This window comes from Poromitra crassiceps, assembly GCF_964638095.1.
Source record: "Poromitra crassiceps genome assembly, chromosome: 15".
Lineage (NCBI taxonomy): Eukaryota > Metazoa > Chordata > Actinopteri > Beryciformes > Melamphaidae > Poromitra > Poromitra crassiceps.
In genome coordinates, this window is record NC_139634.1 from 1,234,362 (window position 1) to 1,244,361 (window position 10,000).

Below are 10,000 nucleotides of genomic sequence, written 5' to 3' on the forward strand. Positions count from 1 at the left end.
TGACGACAACCGTCGTCATTGGCACTCTACGTCAGTATTTGAATTGACGACAGCTGTCGTCATTGGCATTCAATGAGTTAAAAGCATCACAACAAAACTTAAAAAAAAGAGTATTAAAACTGCAATAAGCAACAGGCGCAGCAGTTGCAGAGAGAGCTAAAACTTATAGAGGACTCATTGGGTTTGCATAGTAGCTGTCAGCAGTTAAAAGCGACGGTAAACATAAAAGTCTTTAGTCTATTTTTAAAAGTAAGTAAGGTTGGGGCAGATCTGAGGTCTTCAGGCAATTTGTTCCAGCTAGCAGAAGCATAGTGGGTAAATGCAGCCTTCCCGTGATTTGATTTGATCCTAGGGACAGTTAATAAGCTGGACCCTGTTGACCTAAGAGTTCTAGACGGTTCGTATCGTGGGAGCAATTCAGCGATGTATTTTGGGCCTAGGCCATTAAGTGATTTATAGACTAATAACAGTATTTTAAAATCTATTCTCTGACACACTGGCAACCAGTGTAAGGACTTAAGAACTGGAGTGATATGATCAGCTTTCTTAGTCTTCGTTAGAACTCTAGCAGCAGCATTCTGAATGAGTTGAAGTTGCCTAAGTTCTTTTTTGGAGAGACCAGAGAAAAGGCTATTGCAGTAGTCTAACCTACTATAAATGAAGGCGTGAATTAGTTTTCTAGATCCTGTCTGGACATGTATCCCCTAATTCTTGCTATATTTTTAAGATGATAAAAAGCAGATTTTCTAATTGACTTAATGTGGGAGTTAAAGTTGAGATCGGAATCAATAATAACTCCAAGATTTTTGACTTGATCCTTAGGCTTCAGGGATAGAGACTCAAGGCGTACAGTGATTTTAAGCCTTTGTTCTTTGGGGCCAAACACGATCACCTCAGTTTTGTCTTTGTTTAGCTGTAGGAAATTCTGGCACATCCAGTTATTTATTTGATCAATGCACTGGCACAATGATTCTATGGGGGCATAGTCAGCTGAGGAAAGAGTTATATACAACTGAGTGTCGTCTGCATAGTTATGATAGGCTACTTTGTTTTTTTGCATAATTAGGCCTATAGGGAGCATATACAGTAAAGGTTGAAGAGAACGGGCCCCATAATGGATCCTTGAGGCACCCCACAAGTCATCCTAGTTAGGTCAGATGTGTAATTGCCAATGGAGACAAAGTACTTCCTGTCTTGAAGATAGGACTTGAACCACTGGAGGACCGTACCCGATAGCCCAACCCAGTTTTCCAGTCTGTCCAATAAAATTGAGTGGTCAACAGTGTCAAATGCAGCGCTTTTGAGGATAAATATGAAGCTAGGACCAGGAATTGATCCTAAAGATCACACATTGATCCAGTCCAGATCACACACAGATCCAGTCCAGATCAAACGCTGATCGGAGATTGGAAGACCCTGACAGCTCATCTGTGTTTTTGTCTTTACGTGTGTGTGTGTGTGTGTGTGTGTGTGTGTGTGTGTGCGTGCGTGTGTGCGTGTGTGCGTGTGTGTGTGTGTGCGTGTGTGCGTGTGCGTGTGTGCGCGCATGTGCGTCCAGATGACATCCAGGTTCGGTTCTATGAAGAAGATGATTCGGGGCTGACATGGGAGGCTCTGGGAGATTTCTCCCCTACAGACGTCCACAGACAGGTCAGTCTACAGACATCCACAGACAGGTCAGTCTACAGACGTCCACAGACAGGTCAGTCTACAGATGTCTACAGACAGGTCAGTCTACAGACGTCCACAGACAGGTCAGTCTACAGACATCCACAGACAGGTCAGTCTACAGATGTCCACAGACATGTCAGTCTACAGATGTCCACAGACAGGTCAGTCTACAGATGTCCACAGACAGGTCAGTCTACAGACAGGTCAGTCTACAGACGTCTACAGCCAGGTCAGTCTACAGATGTCTACAGACAGGTAAGTCTACAGACGTCCACAGACAGGTCAGTCTACAGATGTCCACAGACAGGTCAGTCTACAGACATCCACAGACAGGTCAGTCTACAGACGTATACAGACAGGTCAGTCTACAGATGTCCACAGACAGGTCAGTCTACAGACGTCTACAGACAGGTCAGTCTACAGATGTCCACAGACAGGTCAGTCTACAGACGTCCACAGACAGGTCAGTCTACAGACGTCCACAGACAGGTCAGTCTACAGATGTCCACAGACAGGTCAGTCTACAGACAGGACAGTCTACAGACGTCTACAGCCAGGTCAGTCTACAGATGTCTACAGACAGGTAAGTCTACAGACGTCCACAGACAGGTCAGTCTACAGATGTCCACAGACAGGTCAGTCTACAGACATCCACAGACAGGTCAGTCTACAGACGTATACAGACAGGTCAGTCTACAGACGTCCACAGACAGGTCAGTCTACAGACGTCTACAGACAGGTCAGTCTACAGACGTCTACAGACAGGTCAGTCTACAGACGTCTACAGACTGGTCAGTAGTGACAGTAGTAGTAGTAGTAGCAGCTGCTAAAATGTTAATACTGTAGTAACGTTATTACTTGTACTTGTAGCTGTAGGAGTAGTATCAGTTTATTAGTAGTAGTTGTTTCACTAGTAGTAATACTAGTAGTATTGTACAACAGTTACCAACAAAATATAATATATAATCAAATTGTATTCATATTGTTGTTTCCTAATAATTGGAAAATGTTGATGCTTCTGGAACATAGTTTGCTTGCAGTAACAGTTCGGGTGCCACTAACGGGTTTGGTTGCATCCCAGCTCAACACCAGCCCCAGGGAAGCAGGCCGCTCCTGGCTCATGCTAAACGTTATGCTATCCGCTTCTCCACAGCCAACGCAATCCAAAACACAACGAAACACGCCACAATAACGTCCGCTAATTCGTCCAGAATCTTTCCCGGCTATCCCGGGGCTGATCTTGCCGATAAATTGGCCAGGTTGCCGTTTGCAAGTGACTTTTATCAGCTAACGTTATGAAGCGACCAGCACCTGGGCTAGGCTGTCTGCCTGTCACTGTTTTGGCCAGGCAGCTGCTGGGCTCGTGCGAGTACAGCGCGAGCGCACCACCGCGAGCCTGCAGTTACTCTTAATGGCCACCGGTATCGGTAAGAGTCAGAAGTTACACTGGGGGGGCACTGCTGTGCTCTGAGCTGGCAATGAAGTAGGAAGTGTTTGATTTGAGCTCTCGCTGAACCTCTGTTTTATTGAAGTGAATAAGCACCTTGCATTAAAGACGTTACACATAGGGCCTTTAACATGATCATCAGCATCATCGTCCTGCAGGCTTTGATCTAACTGCTGTTTCCTGTCCGTCAGTTCGCCATCGTGTTCAAAACCCCCAAATACCGAGACCTGAACCTGCAGAAGCCTACCTCCGTGTTCGTCCAGCTCAAGAGGAAGTCCGACAACGAGACCAGCGAGCCCAAACCCTTCACCTACCACCCTCAGATCATAGGTACATCTGTTACATCAGTACGCCATTAGCTTAGCCACTGAGCTTCGTTAACGAGTACAAGTCACACTGATTCAAATGGTGCAAACTGTGTGGAAATCCATTGCTCGGTCGTGGAGGTAGATGTGTTTGAACGTATTATTAGCAAGTTTAGCAAGCTAATAATCAGCTAATCTCTATGTGTGTGTGACGTTGGCAGAATGAAGGGTACAGCTCATGTTTTAAGCAGCAATAAACAGCTCAACACACGCCAGTATAATGGTGGATTGAGACTGTAGTGTGTTCAGTCTCACGCTGGAACACAACCTTTCCTCTCCCTACTCTCGCTTAATCTGACTATTATTTTTAAACTCTCAGCAATATCTTTTTTCTTTTCTTTTTTAAGCAGCATTTTATGTATTTCTGTGTGTGTGTGTGTGTGTGTGTGTGTGTGTGTGTGTGTGTGTGTGTGTGTGTGCGTGTGCGTGTGCCTGTGGTGTGTTCAGATAAAGAGGAGGTGCAGAGGAAGAGACAGAAGACGTTGCCGAACTTCCAGGACTTCAGCGGCCACGGAGGAGGAGGAGGAGGAGGAGGAGGGGGGCTGTACCGAGGAGGAGGGGGAGGTCCTGCTGGAGGAGGTACAGTCAGGGTGCGAACTACGGGGGAGCTGGGGGGGCTTTGGCTCTCCTTAAAGAAATAGTAGACCCCCTGAAAACATGACTTGTGAAATTTGGGGGGGTCTCTAAATTATTGACTAATATATATTACCCCATGTATTTTCTATTTCTTTTTCTGTACCTTCATAGTGAATAATGCGTAAAATTACGCTATTTTAATCGTATGATTCAGGGTGTGCTCAATCACTGTCAAATTCACTGTAAGCCCCTATACCGACATGCATGTTATTCTTATCATCACCACATCGAAGCGTGGCGGCGCAGGTGCAAATCAAACGTCACTCACGCGGGCAGGTCAGATTTAAAACAACAGCAAGATGTCAAAAAGAAAACAAGGCAGTTTGACAAACTTTACATTCACGAAGAAATGGAAGCAGCCGTCAGTTGAACAGCAACAAGTCGCTTCTACTTCAAACGCAGATGTGGAAAAAGTGACGACGACGTGAAGCTGGAATACCTCTGAGTCCTCCCGCATTTGGAGGACTGTTTGTGAGATGGAATGTGTCAGGAACTTCACAGTGAGTGGGACATGTGCGTTATGGAGTGGATAAAAGTGTTGGGCAGAGATATCATGTTCTTGTGGATGCAGTGTATATGGAGAGCAGTGCGCCCGTTTCGCCTTTCTGTGCTCTCTCACCCTCCCTCCCTCTCTGTGTGCGCAGCACGCTTTTCTCTCTTGGAGAGAAAAGTGGAACACTACTACAACTAAACTATAGAATAGAGATCTTACTGTGATTTTTGCTTTTTAGAGCTGCATGTGGCGTGGAGGATGTGGTCTGGTCATTGGGCTACCTGGCTACTGCTTATGTGATACTGTAGCCTGAATCAGACTGTGAACGTTGAAGGGAGGCACGCGCAAGCAGCTGTCCGCACCGGGTCGCGCGCACGTCCGGTTGCACCCCCCCCCCCCCCGGTGAAAAAGTCGGCTCCCCCGAAAGCCACAGTATAGTTCGCACACTGGGTACAGTCACACAGTCAATAGACGGCCTTGAAATAACTTAATTTCTTTTTTATTTATTAAAATATAACACCCAAATTAGGGACGAAACGATATTGGATTTTTTTGCCAATATGCTGAGATTTTCCAACTCTTTTGGCCGATGCGGATGCAGATATATTTTTTCCCACCTGATTTCAGAGAACATCAAGTCTCTCCTGTAGTGGAATGAACACATTATGATGCCTGCTCTTATCCTGATGGCCCACTGGCAGATGCAGACAGAGATACAATGCTTTTCAAAATGTACACATTCCCTGGGCAAAATAAGAAAACGACTTCAACTTAGGTTATGTAAAACGTGCCATATTTTTTACTTATGTAGGAAAGAAGGAAGGAAGGAAGAAGAGAACAATACTGAATAATAGACATTTTGATTGTTAAATTATACGGTTATACATCACTAATAGTGGTGTCGCAGTACATGTATTCGTCCCGTGACTTCACGGTACGGGCATCACGGTTCTGTATGTGAAGCGACACGACGAATACGTCAAATCCAGAAGGTGGTAGTAAAGCACCTAAACGCTGTTTGAACGCCATTGAATTGAATTGAATTAAACGCCACAGAAGAAGACACACCAAAGCAACACAAGGGCCATAGAAATCCGCATTCACTGAATGGAACGTTTTGTGGAGAGGAAACATTACCGGGGGTCGCTCCAGAACAGACAGAACAAACCACAACAATATTGAAGTGTCCAGCTGCTCTCCCATTACCGTCGTCAAAAAAGTGCAGCGCAGTATCCTAATGACTTTTATGAATTTTGCAAATTCTGTCAACATCAAGCCAACGAGGTAAGCTTGCTAATGTAACATTATGTAGCCGCGACAAAGTCCTTTATAGTTGCGCGTTGCGGCTAAACGTTACGTAACACTGACAAAGCTGTTAACTTGTAAACAAGCAACTTACATCGCGTGGGATGACAAGCAAGATGCGGTCAGGAAGAGGGGATGACTCCTTGTCATGTTCCAATAATCCATTAGATGACCGAACGTAATCATTATGCTAAACAAAACTCACATCCAATAACGTTAAGGCGCTGACAGGGTTCTTTCTTTCCCGTATTTACTTTGTCAGACAGTGGGTGAGGGGTTGGTGGGAGTATTAGGTTACTCCACACATGCGCTCTGTTTACAAACTTGTGTACAATAAAGATTTAAAGTGGGGGGAAATGCCTTTGCCCTGTCAAACAGCTGGAATACAGACATCTGAGAGGGAGGTGCACCCCACACTTTGAAAATCGCTGCTCTAGAGTAAAACCTTTTTGTGTGGATTCATTCCCACTTATTAGACACTATTTCTGATGGTAAAATGAGCGTAAAAGGCAAAACACAGAATTGTTGCTTTTTTTTTTCCGTTGTACCATATTCGTACCGAACCGTGACCCCAAAACCGAGGTACGTACCGAACCGTGACTTTTGTGTACCGTGACACCCCTAATCACTAATATCAATAACATCATCAGTAATCAAATGTGTCTCGGCCAATCAAACTGAGGACCAGAAACATACATTTTCTAATAGTCCTTTACAACCTGTTTGAGCTGGGGGTCTGGGTGCGTTAGATTTTTCCTCCAGGTTACTTCAGCTGGGTGCGTTTCATTTGTCCTCCAGGTTACTTCAGCTGGGTGCGTTTCATTTGTCCTCCAGGTTACTTCAGCTGGGTGCGTTTCATTTGTCCTCCAGGTTACTTCAGCTGGGTGCATTTTATTGGTCTCCCAGGTTACTCCAGCTGGGTGCGTTTGATTTGTCCTCCAGGTTACTTCCAGGGAGGCTTCTCTACCTACAACTATGGATCAGGAGGTGGAGGAGGTGGAGCAGGTTTCAACACAGGATACTCAGCCAGTCTGGGAGGAGGAGGAGGAGGAGGAGCCATCAAACACGGTGAGGAGTCATCTGCTGTTCACATTCTGACTGCTGCTCAAGTCACATGTTGTGCTCACATGTGGCCCAGATCACATATGTATTATGAACATGTAGACAGGAAAAAAACACATGGGATTGGATATTCTCAGATCCATTTCAGGCCTCCTTCATGTGGAAATAAAATGGATATAAATCGGATATCTGCCAATGCAACTGTCATCTAAATGGACAGATCGTATTTTTGTGAATCGCACGTCACGTTTTGCCTCAGTGTCACGTTTTGCCTCAGTGTCACGTTTTGCCTCAGTGTCACGTTTTCCACAGGTCGAAACAGGCTCCACTGCTCACGTCGCTCAGAAATAGCTGTGGTTTCAGTCCTCGATGTCTGACGCACGCGTTCCCCCGCATTGGAATAAGTTGAACTGACAGTTTTCTGATTAATCTATTCAAAAGTCAACGTGTTCTGTGGAGCAGGGAGAGCTGATGGCAATGCCACATTACTCCACACAGTCTGTGAGTGTCCAGGGACTGAACTCACAGCAGCTCATGCTGCCACCCACAGGATACTTTAGGGACTGAACTCACAGCAGCTCATGCTGCCACCCACAGGATACTTTAGGGACTGAACTCACAGCAGCTCATGCTGCCACCCACAGGATACTTTGGGGACAAATAATTCAATTAAATCAATTAATTCTGGGGTTCTCAAACTGTAGCATATGATGCAATGAATGAATGATAACCCATCTTTTGAAGAATATAAACATTACAAAGAAATGGACTGAAAGAGTTTCATTTATTTTCATGATTTATTCTGCCATTTTTCATTTCCCCCTTTCTCCCAAGTACCCTTTGTAGTACCTCCACGTACCCCTAGGTGTAGGCGTACCCCAATTTGGGACCCACTGAATTATTGATTACAAATTTTATAGTTTATTTTATTTTATATGTCACTTTTCTTAGTACTCAAAGCGCTGGAACTCGGTTTAACGTCTCATCTGAAGGACGGTGCTCACTCACAGCAGTGCCAGTGTCTGCGTGCCCTGGGGCATGTTAATATTAATATTGTTAATATTAATATTGTTAATGTTAATATTGTTAATATTAATATTGTTAATGTTAATATTGATGTTAATATTGATGTTAATGTTGACATTGTGTTGAAGCCTCTCAGGATGGAGCAGAGGAGGACAGTGGAGACGACAGTGATCCGGACGACGGTGCGGTGCCGGGGGCCGTGCTGCGAGCCGCGGCCCGGCCAGAAGGCCTGGATCTGGGGGAGAAGGCTGAGGACAGAGGAGGCCGCGTGGCGCCAGAACCACACAGAGGTAACTGATCTACTGCCTCTATTATTCGCCTTTTTCACAGCAGCCATTTTGTGTCTCAAAGGCAGGAAGTAACACGGGTGTAACCAAAACATTAACGAGGGCCCTGGAACACCTACATGGATTGAACGTTTGAAACCCTCATTCATGTTTTGCTGGCACCTGTGTTACTTCCTGCCTTTGAGACACAAAAATGTATTTATTGAAGTGATTTTACATGTGTAGAAAATTAAGAAGTTGCTCTGTGTGCATGCGTGTACGTGCGTGTGCGTGTGTGTGCGTGTGCGTGTGCGTGTGTGTGTGTGTGTGTGTGTGTGTGTGTGTGTGTGTGTGTGTGTGTGTGTGTGTGCGTGTGTGTGTGTGTGTGTGTGTCTCAGTGTGTGAGGTGGATGTCAGGCTGCTGGAGGCAGCAGGCCGGCAGGTGGAGGCTCTCTTCCAGTTCTGTATGACAGGAGACTCAGCCTACCTGCTGGCTCCACAGCGCCCCCTGATGACCGCCCAGGACGAGGACGGAGACACGTCAGTACACACACACACACACACACAAACGACACAGTTCTCATTTTAGAAACATTTAAATCTATTTTTTTGAAGGATTATATATATATATATATTTAGGCTATGCTAATAAATTTTTGTCCCAAAGGCAGTATAGGTTTCCTCACCTGTATGATGTGTGAGTTTGACTGAAAATCCACCTAACAAATCACAGAAAAAGCTTTGAAAGTCCCAATTTTCTTTCTTTCTTTCTTTCTTTCTTTCTTTCTTTCTTTCTTTCTTTCTTTCTCCCCCCCCCCCCTCCCCATCCTCCAGTGGTCTCCACCTAGCGGTCCTCCACAGCCAGCAGGCGGCTCTGAAGAGTCTGACCCAGGTTCTGTCTGCTCTGCTGGGGGAGGAGGTGCTCAACATGAGGAACCACCTTTACCAGGTAACAGCACTGACTACTACTAATACACTACTACACTACCAGGTAACAGCACTGACTACTACTACAGTAGTATACTACTACACTACCAGGTAACAGCACTGACTGTGTGTGTGTGTGTGTGTGTGTGTGTGTGTGTGTATATCCCAGACTCCTTTGCACCTGGCTGTAATCACGCAGCAGAAGGAGGCAGTGGAAGCGCTCCTATTGGCCGGGGCCGACGCCACTCTGACGGATCGCCATGGCAACACGGCGCTGCACCTGGCCGCCCAGCAGGAGGGGGGAGGGATGATCCACACACTGTTACAACACACACACCTGAGAGAGCTGCTGGACACACACAACACCGCAGGTACACACACACACACACACACACACACACACACACACACACACACACACACACACACACACACACTCACATACACTTATACTCTCCTGCAGATATACACACACACACACACACACACACACACACACACACACTCACATACACTTATACTCTCCTGCAGATATACACACACACACACACAGACTGTCATGTTTGGTTGCTGTGCACTAACATCTCTCCGTCCGTTGCTATGGCTACCAGGTCTGTGTGCGCTCCACCTGGCGGTTCTGTCCAATCGGCTGGCTTCCCTCAGGGAGCTGCTGGAGGGCGGGGCCTGTGTGGAGGTTCAGGAGCGCAGCAGCGGACGCACCGCCCTCCACCTCGCCACAGAGGGCGACAACGTGTCGCTGGCCGGCTGCCTACTGCTCGAGGTATATTGGGAGCACTGGGTA

General features: G+C 46.1%; 1 protein-coding gene across 1 annotated transcript in view; it reads left to right on the forward strand.

The window, feature by feature from the left end:
• nfkb1 (nuclear factor of kappa light polypeptide gene enhancer in B-cells 1) overlaps positions 1–10,000 on the forward strand; it is a 54,928-nt gene that overhangs the window by 37,979 nt on the left and 6,949 nt on the right. Inside the window, exons 10-18 of the mRNA XM_083652040.1 lie at positions 1,559–1,650; positions 3,310–3,448; positions 3,931–4,062; positions 6,860–6,985; positions 8,134–8,295; positions 8,670–8,811; positions 9,106–9,220; positions 9,368–9,569; positions 9,810–9,979. Of these exons, the coding sequence (XP_083508166.1) occupies positions 1,559–1,650; positions 3,310–3,448; positions 3,931–4,062; positions 6,860–6,985; positions 8,134–8,295; positions 8,670–8,811; positions 9,106–9,220; positions 9,368–9,569; positions 9,810–9,979 (1,280 nt within the window). The remainder of the gene's footprint in view (positions 1–1,558; positions 1,651–3,309; positions 3,449–3,930; positions 4,063–6,859; positions 6,986–8,133; positions 8,296–8,669; positions 8,812–9,105; positions 9,221–9,367; positions 9,570–9,809; positions 9,980–10,000) is intronic.